This window comes from Ailuropoda melanoleuca, chromosome 5 (assembly GCF_002007445.2).
Source record: "Ailuropoda melanoleuca isolate Jingjing chromosome 5, ASM200744v2, whole genome shotgun sequence".
Classification (NCBI taxonomy): Eukaryota; Metazoa; Chordata; class Mammalia; order Carnivora; family Ursidae; genus Ailuropoda; species Ailuropoda melanoleuca.
This window is the reverse complement of record NC_048222.1, coordinates 43,749,782-43,769,559: the sequence shown is the minus strand read 5'-3', so window position 1 is coordinate 43,769,559 and position 19,778 is coordinate 43,749,782. Positions and strand designations below refer to the sequence as shown.

Genomic DNA, 19,778 nt, shown 5'->3' with positions numbered 1-19,778 from the left:
GTATATATTATTGCTTGATTTATTTTATCTGTATAAACCTCTGTAACCTTCAGGTGTACCAACTTCATTTTCTGTCAGCCTTCATTACTGTTCACTTGTCCTGGTCTGTATTAGTGTAAGAATTCCATGTAGGGGCACCTGGGTGGCTCAGTTAAGCGTCTGACTCTTGATTGCAGCTCAGGTCATGGTCTCAGGATCTTGAGATCGAGCCCCGAGTCGGGCTCTGTGCTGGGCATGGAGCCTGCTTAAGAGTCTCTCTCTCTCTGTCCCTCTTCCCATCCCCCCTCCTCCCTTGGTGCTCTCTCTCTCAGAAAAAAATTCTATATCATTTCCTGTCTGGATGTAGTATAAGAAATAAGAATATGTTGTTGCTTATATTCAAGTTTTAGGCTAGGGCATAACTGTATATGAGTCAATGCATTTTTTTAAAGTATTCATATGAAAAATGTCTTTTGAATCAGAGATTAGGATCCAAGTATAGACTCTTTAGAAAGTTTTTCTTCCTTTCAGCCAGTGTTAAAAAATTACTATCTTTCAGTCTAAAAAAATAGTTTTAAAATCCTTATCTCTTAGAATGGTGGTTTATAAGACCAAGGTTTCTGGTGAGGGCAAGATGTGACATTTTAACATTTGAGCATCTTCTGGAGAGGCCATGCGGGATAGTGGGAAAACCAGAGTCCATCCCATCTCTGTGACTCTTGTGCCGTAGGACTTAGGTATGTCACACACCCCTTCTCTTGCCCCTCAATTTTCTTCATCTCTAAAGTGAGGTCAGTTGAGATCACTACACATCTGATTAGCTCTAATATTCTGTGTTTTCAGATTTGTTTTAGTAGGATTTTTCCTTCTAGAGAAATTTGGGAAATTTTCCTTGAAGAGAAGTATAACCTGGCACAAGTGGGGATGAACGGTCAGGGAGCCTCACTGTGTGGAGTGCAGGCTGCAGCCCTTCGCAGCGCTTTGCCTTCCTGCATGTTTGGCTGCGCTGTGGAGCCTCCCCAGTGACGGCCTGCTTCTTTTTGCTTTAAGGGGCTATCAGCAACAGGATGCCCATGAATTCATGCGCTACCTTTTGGACCACCTGCACTTGGAACTCCAGGGCGGTTTCAATGGTGTTTCCCGCTCAGCAATTCTACAGGAGAATTCTACCCTATCTGCAAGTAACAAATGTTGCATGTAAGATGTAGTTTCTTTCTCTTTTTTTTAGGAGGACCTCAGACTTTTATGTTGGTGTTATTGTTTATTAGATTTATAATGGAAGGTGGAGTTTTCCTTGACTTTTGCTGAAACTTTTGTGCGTTTGAATTTTATAACCAAGACTAGCATATGTGTCCTGCTTCCATACCAGAGGCATCTTGTACTTGCCTCTTGGTATAGTCTTGATTGCTTTTGGTATAGATCATTTTAAAAGTTGAAAGAAACAAAATATTTTGTACAATTTAGCACAAGAAAATTACCTGCCAAATGTATCAAATAATATTTGGGAGACTAAATTTTCTATACTAAAATAATTATATTTTTTCACTAGAAACAAAGGCTTAAAAATATTTTGAATGTGAATTTTCCTAAAATACATCTGTTCTTTAATGAAATTGAGGCATTTGTAAGTTCTCAGAATTTTTCTTGCCTTTCAATATGAACAAAAAGATTGCTTTCCTGGGTACTAATACCCCAAATTTACATTGCGATTAGAAAGCTTTTTAGGGATGATTTACTGTTATTTCAGTCTGATTTTGTTTAATTGTAGTTTCCTTTTGTTCAAATTTTTTGAAAAGTTTTGTTTTGACCTGTGCAGGAAAGGGATTTACAAGACAAACTCCCCAAAGACAGAAAGAAAAGAGTAAGTAATATATAGGGATCACTGTATTGTATTGCCTTGCAGTTTACAAATCTGATTTAGTGTGAAGTTAGGGTCCTTTTAATGATAGAGCAGCTCCGTAGCTCACCTGGCTGCGTCAGAGAAGGGCAACCATTGGAACTGCTATACTTTTCAGAATGTTTGGCCCTTTAGGTCCTGATAACTAACTACGGTTCCAGTGAGAATCCAGTACAGAAGGGGAGGGGGTCTGTGACCTGGTAGAATTATTCTTGCTGCTAGTGCCACGTTAAACATAGTATTGAGGGGAAAATTCTGCTTTGTGTTTTATGATGGCATTTCGTACACTAAGAATATTGAACTGGGCTCTATCAAGGAGAGTCTGTGTGAAGTGAGAGGGTATATGTCTTTATTATTTTATTTGATGCCCAAGGCACCCTCATTGAGTCACACTGTGTAATAGTCCTAGGATGATCTTCTCGTAACTAATGAGTTTTCAGTATTAACCCATGTCTTTTCATGATATTTTGAAGAGTAGTAATTTTAGTGAGATAGGCACAGAAAGAAAAAAGTTATTTCAGGATCTAAGGATCACGTTTGCTAAAACTACAAAAAAAGGTCTCCTATGCAGTATCTGTGTTACTTTTTAGTACCTAGAAAATCATTACTGCTAATATACAAGGCCCTAGCAGTGTAAGAGTGTGTCCGAATAATATTTAAACACCCTTGGTGTACAGTTATAATAAATGACAAAGCAATTTTGATATCATTTATGAATCATTTTTAGTCACTGTATACCTAACTTAATGCCATAGACATCAGATAGCCAAGACCTGAGGAGTATCCTTTTCTCGGAGGAAGAAATTATAAAGAACTACGTTGAATCTAAATGTACTGCCTTTTAATAAAGCAGTTTCCATTTCAATTAAGGGCAGTATTATCCGTATGAAAGGGTCATAGTCCCTGATTCCAGTAGTTTATGTGCTGTGCCCTTTGTTTAGGACATAGATCTGAAACCTGAAATGGCTGTTACATCAGATAGTTCCAACGTAGCTTCCCTTTCTGTTCAATTTACTAAAGCTGTATATCCTGTGAACAGCTTTTTTAAAAAAAAGATGAAGCTGCATTATATACCTTTTGCCTGTAAAGCATGGAAGCCCTTTCATGGAGAAGGAAGCAAGCTTTTAAAGTTGCTCGAGTAGCTTTGTCTGTCTCATTGTGGCAGTTGGTTTAATTAATTTGGAGCAACTCAGAAAGTACAGTTCAGTGTATTAGGAGTATTTCTGTTTGCAAGTGAGAGAAACCACCTCAAATTGCTATTAGCAAAAAAGAGCTTTTACTGACTCCAGTAACTGCATGCATAAGTGCACAAAGGTTAATATATAAGTGTTTGCTGTAGTACTGTTAGTAATAGCAAACGACTGAAACAGCCTGGAAGAGCACTAATATATTGGTTAAATTAAGAAAAGGAGTGTAGTGTTCAGAGCTGTGTGACCCTGGACCAAGTTGGACCTCAGCTTCTTGGTCTGTAAAATGGGGATAATGGTGTCTGCTTCATAGCTTTGTTGTGAGGATTAACTGACTTAATTCACGGAAAGTAGTGTGAACGGAGTTCGGCATAGAGTAAGTGCGTTACCAGCACTCGCTGATCTTGCTTCCACGGTTCACTTCCTTGGTGGCTCTTGCATCCGTTCTGTGCTCATACGGTGGCATGCCAGTCTACTGTCAGAGGGGCGAGGTATGTGTTCAAGATACATACTTGGGAGAAAAAATAAAAGAAGGCAGGTGTGGTCCTAATTATTACACTAGTAAAAGAGCCTTGAAACAATTTAAGGGCTTTCTTTTTGGTGAACACCTGTCTGAAAGCGCTGTACATACGTACCCATGTCACCTTCACACCAGGCCTCTGAGGTTGGTGGTAGTTACTCCCGTTGAACATCTGATGAAGCGGAAGCACAGAGAAGTTAAGTAACATCAGGGCAGGTGGTTTTTTATCGTTCTTAAAGTGGTATATTCCTGATCTCAACAAGGGACTTTATTTACAGTATTGTGTTAAGTGAGCTTTTTAAAAGGCTTGTTGATAGTAACAGCTAGCACTTCAACTGTGAAGTCACGCCTCCACCAGTCATTACTAAATATGTATTAAATTTCTTTACCTCTTTTTTCCCAGTCTGACAGTTGACCATCTAAAAAAATCTAAAACTATCTCTGAGTGAGGTTAGTCAAAGTACAGTAATTGAGTGCTCCCTGTGAGAGGTCTTGCAAAAATTTAAATCTAAGGTGGTTTCTCTCTTTTGTGAGGGATATATTTGTGGGGACAGGGGCCCTCTTGCCTTGTGTATAGGCACGTGTGTGATCTGTTTAGTAGTGGCAAATGTCCAGTGTTACTGGCTTTTGGAGAAATTAGTGGGATTGGAAGTGGGGCTGTGGGGAGGCCAGTGGCCTAAACCTTTTATTTGGTGTACCTCTATATAGCTTTAAAGGTTTTGTATTATTTCATAATTTAAAATAATAAATTATTTATTAAATAAATGATATATTCCCCCCAAAGTATAGCAGCTTTTATACAGTTATTTTAGTTTTTTATTGAGATATTTTCCTTTGTGGTGATTTTCTTTAGAAATGGCGCATCTACGGTTGTCACAGCTATATTCGGAGGTATTCTCCAAAATGAGGTTAACTGCCTCATATGTGGGACAGAATCTAGAAAGTTTGACCCATTCTTAGGTAAGACATATTTGGCATGTGGTGATATGATACTGTATTAATGTTGCCTTTGAAAATTTAGGACAACAAGATAAATGTAAAAATGCATCAATTTTTGCAATTCTTTTCTAAGTGTGGTATATGCCTTTAACAGCTATTTTCCTGTTTCCTTTTAAGACCTTTCATTAGATATTCCAAGTCAGTTCAGAAATAAACGCTCTAAGAATCAAGAAAATGGACCAGTTTGTTCATTACGAGGTAAAGATACTTTATTGTTGTAGAACTTTTTCCCTCTGAAATTACTGAGTAGACTCAGAAACTCCATCCATCTGTGCCATGTTGTTAATTGCTTGAATGAATTTGTGTTATAATTTAACAGAAGTCAAACCTGAATGTTTCTTCCTATCAGAAAGAAAGAAAAAAAATGGGTGCCAGAGATACTAAGTTAAGCATAAGATATTTCTCACCTTTAATACTGATTTTAAAATTGAGAGTCTGTAACAAATTGCTTCTGACTTAATGAAATGGAATTTATTCTATGGATGTCCCACTAGTATCCATACGAGGAAAGAACACTCAGCTAAGTCTAATAAGTTACGGTGTTATTCTTTTCTATGATTAATAGTTTTAGAAATCTATTGATGATACACATCTGTTGGTTAAGCCTGAGGCTCTGCTTTTAATTGCAGGACTGTGAGATTTGGAACAAATTTTTTCCTTGATTAGCGTTAACTACTTTTGTCAAGGCAAAACGACCCAATCTCTGACCAGTCACTGAAATGACTGTTCTTGTTGATCATGAAAAGAAACAAGGATAGGAAAAAGAAAGAAGGCCTAATGTGTGTTCTCTCATTAAGTAACTCTATACTGAAGGCAAATAACAATTTCTACCCTGAATTGTCTGTTGACTAAAAGTAATTTTTTCTTCAACTGTTGTAGAGAATGTTGTCATAAGGATTTATTTGTATATAAATAAGTGTGTGTGTGTGTATACACACACAGTCTTTTCCTACAAAAGATTCTAATTGGTCTAAAACTGCACTGTCCACTATGGTGAAATCACAGATAGTTGGTAAAATATAAATTAAAAATGCAGTTGCTTAGTTGCAGTAACTGTATTTTAGGTGATCAACAACCACATGTGACTAGTGGCTACCGTATCGGACAGCACAATGGAGAACATTTCCATTATTGCAGAAAGTTCTGTCAGGCAGTACTGCTCTGAAATGAAGTTATTCTACTGCCGTTTGCTTGTTCTCAAAAAACAAAGTTATATATATGTACCTGTTGGGGGAGGGACAGGCAGAATTCTGTGCCACAGGTGCATTGGGCTTGTTAAAAGACAAGCACAGAGGTTTTGCTTGTAGCCCTGTTCCTCAGGTAGTTTCTGTCATAATCACTGGACAGGAAAGACAGAAGAAATAACTCTACATTTTGTAGATGCTTTCAATTGTTCCCTACCTTAGTAGCGGTGTTGATGGTCTCTTTTGAACAGGAGTACAGAAGAAATTTAAGGAAGCCCCATCCACTCCTCTTCCCTCTAAAATACATGGTTTTGAAATACAGGTTTTGAAAATATCACAACATACTTGGTATCAGATGTCAGATTATTTTCTCTTTATATTGATGGCATGTGAGTACAAGCTAACTTAATCGTAAAACAAACATTTGATCGTTTAGAGAGGAAAGCAGTGAGAGGTTATTAAAGGAATTAGCCTCAAACTCTATAATCTAAACTGGATATGGCTTCATTTTATAATTTCTTCAAACATTCCTTAACATAAATATGTGGATATGTATTTAACAATATTTCCTAAACAAAACTAAGTCCAGATGATCTTTGGAAGACCCAGAAACACTGGTTTCTTCAGGCTTCTTTCTTCCTTTCAGCACTGTGTCCCCCCCGCCCCATCCTGCACTGGTCATTTAATATGGTTCTTGTCCTCTGTAGCATTTCACTTATTACCTATCCCAGAATGCTTTACTACTGAGGGACCGTACTTTCTTGAGACTGTCCAGGAGGAGATTGTATGACATAGCTTAAGTGGTTGATTGGTACTACAAACAAGTGGCAAATGGCATTTGCCTTTCTTCCCAAGTAGTATTTCTCTTGGCATAGACTCACTGAAATTTGATGTGATTGGGATTTAGCTTCAGGGCCCAGATCATCCTGAGGGGTTTCGGGTTTGGCTGGAAACAGGTTTCCTGTATTCTTACCTGGCTTTCCTTTGAATTTTCAGACTTGATTCTTATTTTGTAAAAGAGCTTACTGTTGCCTTAAAAAAAACTAGATGGTAGAGTCATTCTTTCTGTTTACCACTATTACCAATTAAGGGTATGACTTCTTTTGGACAACCAGAGTATGATGAGTTTTAGTTGAAATGCATTTATTAAGCAGGTGGAGTCATGATTACATTTTCCATGCTTTAATTCAAGGATTACTTGTGTGCTTTTTGGAATGTTAATTGATAAGCTTAGTTTTCATTTAGAAAGGAAAGATGATGTGAGAAAGATCCCTGGAATTTGAAATGATTTAACTAAAAACATGCATATTATGACATGCATATTATGAGAGGCTAAAATAATCCCAGTTCTAAAATCTGACCAAGATATCATAAAAAAGCAAAGATATTATTATAGACCAGATACAAAATATTAGCTCAAAGTATAATCCAATACTGTAGTAAATTAACATAGATCAAGTAGGATTTCTTCCATCAGTGCAGGACTGCTATATCAGGAAGGAAGAATTTTCTCTGGCTGTCGAAGTCCTTCTGGCTCAGCTAAGAACCAAGCTGACAGGAGACAGATTAGTAGGAGAGTATCAGGTTGAATTTCGTATGTATGGGGAATCCACACAGACATGAAATTCTGAAGCCCAGCAACATGAGGCTTTATGAGCTAAGGAGACGAGTAGGAGTCTGAGGATACAAAGGGGAGAAAGACCATTAAGCAGGAAGGTGAGAGGAAATGTTTGGAGAATGACGTTTGTCCTCTTAAGCAGGTAAGTTTCTTTGGTAAAGAGGAATCTCTTGTTAATAGTCACTTCTTGGTATAGGCTCTCCCTTCCGATGTAAATTTAAGCAGTTGAGAGGAAGGTAAAGAGCTTTTCCTGAATTTGCTGAGTTTTGTTTGCTTTTAACTCAAAATAGTGTTCATGCCAAAGTGGTCCCTCTTGGGATGCCCTGCCCTGGGCCTCTGCAGTTTCCTGCTCTGAAACTTCTCTGAAGTTTCACACATTAAGATTGAGCTGGTTGATTGGTTTTACCGAACCAGGCCTGGCAATAGGTCAGTTCAAACTCATTTCGGGAGGCAGGGATGCAGGTTATGCCTAAAGTTCAAGCAATCAGGTATTAAATAAGAGGCATTCCTGTGGAAACAAAAACAGTGGTTAATGACTGGATCAAACTATAAATCAGTTTCTGAATTTTGAGGGTAGTCAGTCAAGAGTTCTCGGTGTTAAGCTTGGACTGTCTTCAGTGCAGTCTGACCGGTTTTCCTGGCTTGTAGTTGGACTGTCTCTGGTGATCTTTGAGTGGCCCCCAGAGCAGCAGGCATGAAGATTGCCTGTATGTGAGCTGTTGTGGTGATTTCTCTGAAGTTTACGTAAATTTAGTTTATAGGGCTTCAGGGGAAAGGCAGTCTTAGTTCTCAGATGAGTCCAACGTAGAAGGTTGGAAGAAAAATAAAAATGTTACTTTGGAGAATTACGGTTAGGCATTGGAGGAAATTAGAAGAAATCAGGATTTAGTCCAGTTTCTAATGAACAGTATTACAATCTGATATTTACTCAGATGTGTTACTGAAACATATTTTCTCTATTATCACCCTTCATAGATAGCCAAATTAATACTAATTTGTTTGCAAAATAAGTCTAGTCTCAAAAAAAACTTGGCCTGATCATTTACCTGAGGCCAGCCAGAATAGCAGTTGCTTAAGGTAAATTCTTCAGAACCTGCTGGAACTTTTCCTTGATTGAAGTTTTAACAGCCTCTTGAGGCCAGAAGCCAAGCCAAATACTTGCCATCAGAACTTCTGCTGCAATACCTACAGGTGGGGGTGAATTCCTCTCTGCTCGAGGTCCCCAAAGTATCCTGAGGTTCCTGTATTTGCCAGGGAGTGACAACCTTTACTCACCTGGTAAGGCTGCTGGGAACTCTGGAAGCAGGGTACCAAACTGGTACTTTTGAGGGCTTTACTGGTTTCTTAAAGCTGTCTGGTCATACCTGAGTTTATGCATCTCTCTCTCAAATAGGACATTCCAGTCAAAGCCTTGGTTATATAACAAATGTTCCAGTTGTGTCCTGTTACAAGGAGAACAGAATTGTATTGAACTTATGCAAATAAATATAAGAATACTTAGAGTTCCTGAATTCTGGAGAGTTCAGGTAGGGAAAAAGATACATGTTTCAATTTGTTCACAAAGGTATATTCTGTTAAATTGCTCTAAGTCAATTAGCTTAAGAGAAACAATTTAAAATCTGGAAAAACAAAGCATTTTAGAAAGGCAGCAATATTTTAAAAAGTCAAAGAACTAAAAAGAGTTTAATTTTTCAGTTCCATATTACAGTTTTGCTTGAATCCAGTTTTTCCACTAGTTCAGAAATTCTTACCAGTTTTATGGTAAGAACTCAGTTTTTATGAACTTAAGGTTATCAGAAACCTGTACTCACAGTTCTTTTATGAGTTTCACTGAAGATAAGGCACATTTACAGTACCACCAGAGCAAAACAGTAACTGTATTAGAGTTCATGATGATGCAGTTGACAAGGAAATTTGATTATTTCTCTGATTCCCAACACATAACAACATACTGGGACATCAGGTTTCTAGGAGTTTTATACAATTTTAGAACACTTAACATATCTACATAAATATAATCTAAGAGGTTTTAGTATCACTTATTTGACAAATATTCTGAGACCTATATGGAACACCTTAGATTGTGGTCAAAAGAATTCGTTTGGAAGTATGTCAAAAAAACATTAGACACTTTGAACATTTGATTAACAAGATCACAGGTCATTATGGAACAGTATTTAATTATCTAACCAAAGTGTGACAATAAAAGATTTCAAAGGGAAAAAAGGCAAAAATATAGAACCTTACATAGTTGTGAGCAAAAATTAGCTTTTTTAATATTAAGACTCACTTTTCTTAAAGAATCAAAGACCTGATAAACAGGAAATTATTTTGGCAAAACACAGAATCCTTGATTTCTAAGCAGATAACTTTAAAAGTAAAGAAAAACATTTGTTTACAGTTTTTTATTAAGAGCAGATCTGTAATTTGTCCTTTTAACAAAAAAATTTCAACTTTGCTGTGTATCTTTGATATTAAAACTTACTAAATTTATCCCAATCTTAGCCAGTACTGATCACACGTAAAATCCCTTTCCAAAGATTCCTTTTCCATAAACCTTTTGGAACTTTCTTTTTTACATTCAGCTCTTGTTTTAAGTTTTCCCCTCTTCAAAAAATAGCAACTCCAACCAATAAGTCTTTAAATGGCTGAACCAAAGATGCAAGAGGCATCCAAAGAGGGCATAGGGGATGGCCCCGATGATCTAAAAGCTTGCTCCCAAAATTAGTTTAAGAAAGCAAAGGCCTTCATTGCATAGGCAGTAAGGATGGTAAAAATGGGGTCTCCGGTCTCCCATGAAAACCCAAGGGATGTGCTGCAGGGTTAGGGACAGTGTACCTGGTTGCAAGGAAGTCTGCTTGAGGTCAGTAGGTGGACTAGTGTCAGTCTAACCTGTTCCATGACCAACTTACCTTTCACGACAGTCTTCTCGAGGTGGTGAGCCCTCTAGTAGTTTTTAAGTGCTTGATCTGTGTCCACCAATTGGGGGGCTTTAGCTACCAAAATGTCCCTTAGCAACAGTCTTTACCTTTTATGTGCACAAAGTTCATAATGACAAATGACTTAAAACACAGGCAAAAAAAAACAAAAAACAAAAAACAAAAACACCAAACTCGAAGACTATCTTTGGGAGGAAATGAATCCATAACCAAAAGAGCACTCTACCAAATTTAACCAGGGACAATTTACGCAATTTAATAACTCACCTCAAGGAACTAGTTTCCACAAATATTTTCTCCTGCTAATTTAAATGTATCAAGAAAGAAAAAGGACTCTCACCACTCTTGCTCTTTCGGACTCTATCGATAGAGATTCTGGGAGGTTGACAGGGTACAAAATCTTACCATCTGCTGGCTGTATGTGAGATGTCCCAAGGACCTCAGTAAGCAGTCATGTCCAGAAAGTTAAAGTATCATGCTGACTATTCAGCTGTTGAAGAGGAAGAATTTCCTCTGCGCTTCAAGGTCCTTCCTGCTGGACGAGAACCAGATTGATTCAAGATANGTCCCAAGGACCTCAGTAAGCAGTCATGTCCAGAAAGTTAAAGTATCATGCTGACTATTCAGCTGTTGAAGAATTTCCTCTGCGCTTCAAGGTCCTTCCTGCTGGACGAGAACCAGATTGATTCAAGATAGAAGATCAGATTTAGTTTTGTATGTGCAGGGAATTGACACGGACATGAAAGTCTAAAGACAGGCAACATGAGGCTTCTGTGAGCTAAGGAAAGGGTTAGGGGTCTGAGGATACAAAGGCGAAGAAAGACCATTAGTAGGAAGGTGAGAGGAGATGTTTGGAGAACAAACATTGTCCTGTTAACGTAGGCAGAGAAGTTTCTTTGGTAAAGAGGAATCTCTTCCTGGTAATAAGCAGGCAGTTGAGGAGAAGGTAAGAGGTTTTCCTGAACCTGCTGGATTTTGTTTGCTTTAACTCAGAATACTGGTCATGTCAAAGTGGCCCATCTTGGGGCGGCCTACCCCCTACAGAGGGAATATTAGAAAATATAATGGGAGAAGATAAAAATGGTTTTGATAAAATTTCAAATCCATTACTGATTGAAAGAAGAAGGAAAAAAACCCTTTTTATTAACTCCTATTAAGCTGGGAGTAGAAAGTTAGCTTTTGATAGATAATCTTCATCAGTTATCAGTGATCTTCATAGTTAACACTGAAGCACAAATGATTTTCCATTACAGTGTGGAAGCAAGGAGGAGTTCTGCTGAGAGACAAGGAAGTAGACAAGGAGAGGAGCACTGGGCAGGAGATCTGCTTTTCTAAAAGCTCTCGATTTTAAAAAAATTAAATACAGGTGTTATTTTTATAAGTTCTAAACTTGGAGCTAAAAAGTTTAATAAGGCAGCCAAGTAAAAAATAGGAAAAAAAAAAAAAAAAAAAACAATTGCTTTACTACACATAGCAAAAGATCCTATTCAAGTAGCAGTCAGAAATACTTAAGAATAAATTAGAGAAATATGTAAGACCTAAATGAAGAAAATTATAAAACTTTATATTAGAACAGATAAAAAGCCTGAATAAACAGAGCCATGTCATATACTTGAATAGGGAGACCAATGTGGTAGAGATGTCCATTTTCCTCCAAATCACTCCTGAAATTTATTCTAATTTGCTGAAAAGTTCTTCTGGAAGAAGAAATGTTTTAAAAAGATTTTATTTATTTGAGAGAGAGAGGGAGAGCATGAACAGGGGGAGGGGCGGATGGTGAGGGAGAAGCAGACTTCCCACTGAGAGCAGGGAGCTCAATTGGGGGGTCAGGATGGGGGTGGGGGCTTGATCCGAGACCCTGGGATCAAGACCTGAGCTGAAGGCAGACCCCGACTGAGCCACCCAGGTACCCCAGCAGAAAGAAATTCTTAAGCTTAGAAAGTTTTTAAAATGAAAATGAGGAAGCAGGATAGAGATAAGGTAGGAAATGTCCCATGCATACTAATTTAGCAGGTACTGGTGCAGAAAGGTACATGTGGGAATTTATTAAATAGCAAAGAAAAAATTTCAAATCTGTAGAGAAAAAAATAGTGAAAATGAAAATTTGTGAAAACATAAATTTCATCCTTAACTCCCATCTTTTCTTAAATTAATTCGAGGTTTCAAAATCTAATATGAAAAATAAAACTATAGGATACTCTAGGCAAACATCTTTTTGATCTTATAGGGGAGACTTTCACCAAGACCAGAACCTGGAAAGGAAAAAAATTCATAAATTTAACTGCATAATTAAGGTGAAAGACACCTTAAAGTAGAAAAGGAGAGGACATATGAAAAAGAGTACTTGGTAAAGTATACGAATAGGAAGAGAAATGCAAACGGTCTATTTAACGTCTGAAAAAGTATTATCTTATATTTGAAGAAAGTATAGGTAAAGTAGAATTGGTCAAAATGACAAAGATGGGTAATACCCATTGTTAGCATAGGTTCTGGAGAGGGCACTCTCACATACTGGCGTTAGCGTAAATTGGTGGTTTGGGACGACAGTGAGTACCACTTTTAATGAGCATTTCCTTAGACATAGTAATTTTACTTGTGAATGCGGACAGTAACACCTGTAAAAGATGTGCATTGAAGCATTCTGTTATTGCAGACAGAGCTCAGAAACATTTTACATGCCCTACATGCTAGTAGGGCACTGGTTTAATAATTAATACTGTGTAGTAATTAAGAAAGATAAAGTTGCTCAGTAGGCAGGCCACAGAAGGATAGCCACAAAGTACTGTGGAGCAAAACACTGTCCACGGAACTATGTCTGTAGAATGGTTCCATTTGTGTAAAATAAAAAGCATTCATGTGCATTAAAGTCTCGAGCAGCATATTCTGTCCATTCACAGTGATTTCTTAGGGGTAGGGATTCCAGAAGAAAGTGAACCGTGACTTCTTTTTTCCTATTCTTTTATGTTTGAATTTTTTAACCTATTCTATCACCTTTATATATTAGCTTTGGGGGAGTAAAACAAAATGTGAATTTATACATCTCAATTATTGCTTTGCTAAGTTAAATTTATATAGTGCATAAAGGGGATCTAATAACATCAGCAAACCAGTTTTATTCCCTGCTGTCCATAGGGGTGTATTTAACAGTTTATATAATGTGGAAGACTGACACTTGTGAAATATATGCCCTGAAACCCTTGAGAATCTTAGGAGTTTCAAAAACCATTATGGCATTTTTCCCCCCTCATGAAATGCAATGAAGTACAAATGAAGAAAGTTTAAGCAGCTTCCTCAGATGGGAGGTGTGAAGGTAAGTGGAGAACAACAAAGCTTTCCTGAGATGTGAATGCCGGCTGGTTAGTAGACTGTTTTACTGGCCATGTGATTCACTTCCACACACTAGCTTTGAAAAGTGCAGTTTGTTTCATGCTGCTGCAGAAAACTAAACTGTAACACATTTCAGGGCCATTCAGACTTCAGACAGTTAAGACGGCAGGTGTCCAATCTGTGAATATCAAAGAAAGGCAGTCTTCCCCTCAAAGAAATAACTGTGTGCAGGTATGTCTCAGTAGTAAAAATTGAAGGACATAAAGAAAAATCTGTATATTCATTGTAGAATTTAGGGAAAATTCAGAGTACAAAGAGGTTCCTGAGGGTGGAGCCCTACTCGGGACTTGAGCTCAGGACCCTGAGATCAAGACCTGGCTAAGATCAAGAGTTAGGTGCTTAAGTGACTGAGCCATCCAGCTGCCCCAAGGATATTTTTATTTAAAAACTGATTTAAAAGTGGTTTTTTTTTTGAAAAAAAAAATTTTTTTTTTAAAACTTTAAAAAGTTGGAAATTTATAATTGTTCTGGGTTGTTATTGTTTTAACCCATAGAAGTCATTACAAATAGGCATTAGTTTTACGGAGAGCTAAAAAGCAGCTTTCAAAATCCATATGGAGAGGGCTATGTGGGTAGCTCTCTGCTAACCCAACTAGGGTTTATGATGTTGCTTCTTCATTAAAACGTTCTGGAGGCTCCCTGTGGACACAAGCCTCTGATGCAGCCGTGACAGTGAGGCTGCCTCGTGGTCTGAGGGGCAGCACATGGGGGCTCCTGAGCCTTTCTTTGCAGCAACAGGGACAGAGGTGTGGGAATAGAGGATGGCTCTTAGAGGCAGCTGGGGGCACCATTTTTATTTTTATTTATTTATTTTTTAAATTTTATTATATTATGTTAATCACCATACAGTACATCCCCAGATTCCGATGTAAAGTTTGATGCTTCATTAGTTGCGTATAACACCCAGTGCACCATGCAATACGTGGGGGCACCATTTTTAAATTCCGTGTTTGAAAAACCAGGTTCAGCTTGTACGGCTTGGTTATGAATTGTCTAATGAGCCTTTCATATCTTCTGTTGTATTTTGGTTTATCACATGGCCTCACAGGAAAAGGAGAGAACTGCATTATCTTATGCATGAATCAGTTTGGGACCACTTGGTGGTCACCCTTTAAGTTTAAGCCTTTCGAAAAGGCATGAAGCAAAATCTGCCATCTGTGCCCCACGCCCCCCCTCTGCTGTGGCAGAGAGGCTCATTGCAAGCAGCTAGACTGAATGTGGGTCTCACCCTACAGTGAGTCCAGGGTGGCCTCAGGCATCTCAGTGGCATAGGGCGAAACTCTGAGCAGTGCGTCTACGGCAAGCAGAGTGGGTCATTGCAGTTCCCTCGGCTGAAGACAGTCACAGCTTACCCATGATAGTAGGTCACGTGTAGCCCACATAGAGGACTCCCCTGGTTCTGGTGATCTGAGAGGGACGCTGTGTTGCAGAGTATTCCAGACCTCTTCTACACAAGGCCACCACTTTCAAGACCAGGAGATGGAGCTGACCGACGTAGTAGATAGAAACAAACAGTTACAAAACATAAGTGGAGAGAGCTGTATGTCCCAAATGAATGAACAGGATAAAATCACAGTACCAGCCATTGCACTACTGGGTACTTACCCCAAAGATACAGACGTAGTGAAGAGAAGGGCATCTCTTCACCCCAATGTTCATAGCAGCATTGTCCACAATAGCTAAATCGTGGAAGGAGCCGAGATGCCCTTCAACAGATGACTGGATTAAGAAGATGTGGTCCATAAATACAATGGAATATTAGCCATCAGAAAGAACAATTACACACTTATGCAGCAACATGGGACTGGAGGAGATTATGCTAAGTGAAATAAGTCAAGCAGAGAAAGACAATTATCATATGGTTTCACTCATTTATGGAACATAAGAAATAGGAAGATGGGTAGGAGAAGGAAGGGAAGAATGAAGGGGGCTAAACGGAAGGGGGAATGAACCCTGAGAGACTGTGGACTCTGGGAAACAAACTGAGGGCTTCAGAGGGGAGGAGGGTAGGGGATTGGGACAGGCCGGTGATGGGTAGTAAGGAGGGCACGTATTGCATGGAGCACTGGGTGTTATACGCAAGTAATGAATCATAGAACATTGCATCAAAAACTGGGGATGTACTGTATGGTGACTAATATAGTGATAAAAATTTAAAAAAAAACATTAGCAAATAGTATTCAGCAATAAAAAATAATTACATAAAAAAAATCACAGTAAAAGAGCTAAATAAAATGGTAATAAGCAGTATATCTAATAAGGAATTGAAACTAATGGTCATAAACATACTCATTGGACTTGAGAAAAGTGGATAAACTTGGTGACAACTTAAAGATAGAAAATATAAAAACCAGAGAGCTGAAGAATTCAATAACTGAAATAAAAATAAACCAGAGGGCGCCTGCGTGGCTCAGGCAGCTAGCTGCCTTTGGCTCAGGTCATGATCTCAGGGTCCTGGGATGGAGCCCTTATTGGGCTCCCTGCTCAGCAGGGAGTCAGCTTCTCCCTCTCCCTATGCCCCTCCCACTCATGCTTGCTCTTTCTTTCTCAAAAATAAAATCTTAAAAAAAAATACAGTAGAGGGCATCAACAACAGATTAGAGGATCCAGAACAGATCAGTGATCTGAAAGACAGGGTAGTGGAAAGCAACCAATCTAAATAGGGAAGAAAAAAGAAAAATAATGAAAATAGGTTAAGGGACTTCAGTGACATCAAGGATTCTAACATCACATTATAGAGATCTCATAGGGAGGAGAGAGAGAAGGAAGCAGAAAACTTATTTGAAGAAATAGCTAAAAAACTTCCTAATCTGGGGAGAGAAACAGATATCCAGGTCAAGGAAGCAGAGAGCTCCTAACAGGATGAACCCAAGTTGGTCTATACCAAGACACATAATAATTAAAGTGGCAACAACAGTAGAGAATTTTAAAAGTAGAAATGGAAAAAAGTATACAATTATATGCAAGGGAAATCCCATAAGGCTATCAGCTGATCTTTCAGCAGACACTGTAGGGCAGAAAAAAATTGCAAGATATATTCAAAGTGCTGAAAGGCAAACAAAACAAAACAAAAAAAAACCCTACAAACCAAGAATACTCTAACTAGCAAATCATTCAGAATAGGAGGAGAGATAGAGTTTCCCAGAGTTTCCCAGACAAAAGGAGTTCCATCACCATGAAACCAGTCTTATAGGTTAAAGGGAATCCTTTAAGTGGAAAGAAAAGGCCATAACTAGAAGGAAATTATGAATGAAAAAAATTTTACAGGTAAAAGCAAATATAGAGTAAAGGTAGTAATCACTAATGGAGGTTAAAATGCAAATGTAACAAAATAGCTTTTGTCCACGAAAATCAGTCAAGGAATAAAAAGAAGATGCTGAATATGATATGTACATTAAAATATGAAGGGGGAGTCAAAATTGATGCTTTTAGGATGTGTTTGAACTTAAGGGACCATCAACTTAATATAGACTGCTAAACATAGAAGATGATGTATATGAACCCAAGCGTAGCCACAAATCAAAAATTAAAGAGAAAGGAAGCCAAGCATAACACTAAAGAAAGCCATCAGGCTACAAGGGAAAACAGCAAGAGAACAAGAAAGGAACAGAGTACTATAAAAACAACCAGAAAACAGTTCACAAAATGGCAGTAAGTACATGCTTACTTTAAATGCAAATGGACCAAATGCTCCGATCAAAAAATACAGAGTGATGGAATGGATAGAAAAAAATCCAACTACGTGCTGCCTACAGGAGAATCACTTCCAACCTGAAGACATGGACTGAAAGTGAAGGGACGCAGAAACAGCATACAGATGGAAGCAAAAACCCCTCAAGAAACAAAAACAACCCAGGTAGCAATACTTATATCAGACAAAATGGACTTTTTTTTTTTTTTTAAAGATTTTATTTATTTATTTGACAGAGATAGAGACAGCCAGCAAGAGAGGGAACACAAGCAGGGGGAGTGGGAGAAGAAGAAGCAGGCTCATAGCGGAGGAGCCTGATGTGGGGCTCGATCCCAGAACGCCAGGATCACGCCCTGAGCCGAAGGCAGATGCTTAACCGCTGTGCCACCCAGGCGCCCCACAAAATGGACTTTAAAAGACAGACTGTAGCAAGAGACAAAGAAGGGCACCACATAAAGGGATCTAATGCCACAAGAGGATAAAACAGTTGTAAACATCTGTGCACCCCAAATGCATAAAGCAAATATTAAAAGACATAAAAGGAGAAATAGATAGTAATACAGTACCAGTAGGGGATTTTGACACCCCATTTACATCAATGGATAAGTCAGAAAAATCAATAAAGAAACAGTGGCTTTGAATGACATATTGGACCAGATGGACCTAATAGATACATACAGAACATCCCCCCACTAAAAAACAGCAGAATGCACACTTTTCAAGTGCACATGGAACATTCTCTAGGATAGGTCAGGTAAGGTCACAAAACAAGTCTATTAAAATCATATCAAATGGGGTGCCTGGGTGGCTCAGTCAGTTAAGCATCTGCCTTTGGCTTATGTCGTGATCCCAGGGTCACGGGATCCAGCCCTGCATTGGGCTTCCTGCTCAGCGGGGAGCCTGCTTCTTCCTCTGCCCCTTCCCCCTGCTTGTGCTCTGTCTCAAATAAAATCTTAAAAAAAAAATCATATCAAGTATCTTTTCTACACACAATATGAAACAAATTCATTACAAGAAATCTGGAAAAAATCTGGAAAAAACACAGATGAAGGCAAAACAACATGCCACTAAACAACACTTGGTCAATGAAGAAATAAAAAAAGAAATCAAAAAATACATGGAGACCTGAAAAAACACAAAGATTCAAAATCTTTGGGACTCAGCAAAAGCAGCTCTAAGAGGGAAGTTAATAGTGATACAGGCATACCCCAAGAAGCGAGAAATCTCAACCTAACTTTTTTTTTTTTAAAGATTTTATTTATTTATTTGACAGAGAGAGGCAGCCAGCGAAAGAAGGAACACAAGCAGGGGGAGTGGGAGAGGAAGAAGCAGGCTCCCAGCAGAAGAGCCTGACATGGGGCTCGATCCCAGAACGCCGGGATCACACCCTGAGCACAAGGCAGACGCCCAACGACTGAGCCACCCAGGCGCCCCTCAACCTAACTTTTATCTAAAGGAGCTTAAAAAAGAACAAATGAAGCCCAAAACTAGTAGAAAGAAGGAGATGTTTAAAAATAGAAAAGATTGATGAAACTAAGAGCTGGTTCTTTGAAAAGGTAAAGAAAATTGATAAACCTTTAGCCAGACTCATTAAGAAAAAGAGAGGACTCCAGTAAATATCAGAAATGAAGGACAAAAATAACTACTGACACCACAGAAATACAAAGGATTATAAGAGAATGTTATGAAAAATTATAGGCAACAAATTGAAGAACATAGAAGAAAGGGATAAATTCCTGGAAACATAGAATCTTCCAAAACGGAACCAGGAAGAAATAGAAAATTTGAACAGACCAATTACTAGTAATGAAATTGAATCAGTAATAAAAAAACTAACAGAAGTCCATGACCAGATGACCTCACAGGTGAATTCTATCAAACATTTAAAGAAGAGTTAATACCTGCTTTTCTCAGACTATCCCAAAAAATAGAATAGGGAGGAAAACCTCCAAATTCATTCTACAAGGCCAGCATTACCCTGATAACAAAACCAAAGACACTACAAAAAACAAACAAAAAACCAAAACTACAGACCAGTATCTCTGATGAACACAGATGCAAAAATAGTCAACAAAGTAGTAGCAAATTGAATTCAACAGTACATTTTAGGACACCTGGGTGGCTCAGTTGATTAAGCATCAGCCTTTGGCTCAGGTCATGATCCCAGGGTCCTGGGACCAAGTCCCACATCAGGCTCCTTGCTCAGCTGGGAGCCTGCTTCTCCCTCTGCCTGCCGCTCTTCCCTAGTGCTAGTGCACGCTCTCTCGCACGCTCGCTGTCTCTGGCAACATCTTAAAAACAAAAATTTTTAAATCATTCTCTCTCCCTCTCCCTCCCGCCCTCTCTCTCTCTCTCTCTCTCTCTCTCTCTCTCTCAC

At 38.5% G+C, this 19,778-nt stretch overlaps 1 protein-coding gene and 3 long non-coding RNA genes across 14 annotated transcripts in view; 2 read left to right on the top strand and 2 right to left on the bottom strand.

The window, feature by feature from the left end:
* The window catches only part of USP3 (ubiquitin specific peptidase 3), a 100,220-nt gene that overhangs the window by 67,088 nt on the left and 13,354 nt on the right, over nt 1–19,778 (top strand). For 3 of the 5 annotated variants that reach the window (XM_034660862.1, XM_034660864.1, XM_011218433.3), the window contains 4 exons: nt 1,030–1,176; nt 1,796–1,840; nt 4,437–4,543; nt 4,700–4,780. In XM_034660862.1, the coding sequence (XP_034516753.1) occupies nt 1,030–1,176; nt 1,796–1,840; nt 4,437–4,543; nt 4,700–4,780 (380 nt within the window). The remainder of the gene's footprint in view (nt 1–1,029; nt 1,177–1,795; nt 1,841–4,436; nt 4,544–4,699; nt 4,781–19,778) is intronic. The other 2 variants (XM_034660863.1, XM_002914232.4) reach the window with 1 other exon arrangement.
* On the bottom strand, nt 3,318–6,148 carry LOC117802353. Its single transcript, XR_004625593.1, has 3 exons — nt 5,807–6,148; nt 3,699–3,755; nt 3,318–3,574 (listed from the first exon to the last, which is right to left on the bottom strand). It is a non-coding gene; the product is annotated as an uncharacterized LOC117802353 (long non-coding RNA).
* Nucleotides 7,662–19,778, bottom strand: part of LOC117802351 — a 34,593-nt gene continuing 22,476 nt past the window's right edge. The window contains exons 3-7 of one of the 7 annotated variants that reach the window (XR_004625591.1): nt 15,063–15,429; nt 10,900–10,989; nt 10,729–10,762; nt 10,297–10,412; nt 7,662–8,826 (exon numbers count right to left, since the gene is read on the bottom strand). This is a non-coding gene — a long non-coding RNA (uncharacterized LOC117802351). Of the gene's footprint in view, nt 8,827–10,296; nt 10,413–10,692; nt 10,859–10,899; nt 10,990–15,062; nt 15,430–19,778 lie in introns of those variants that run through there. The other 6 variants (XR_004625589.1, XR_004625587.1, XR_004625590.1 and 3 more) reach the window with 6 other exon arrangements.
* Nucleotides 10,795–11,790, top strand: LOC117802352. The gene is made up of 2 exons (XR_004625592.1): nt 10,795–10,848; nt 10,980–11,790. It is a non-coding gene; the product is annotated as an uncharacterized LOC117802352 (long non-coding RNA).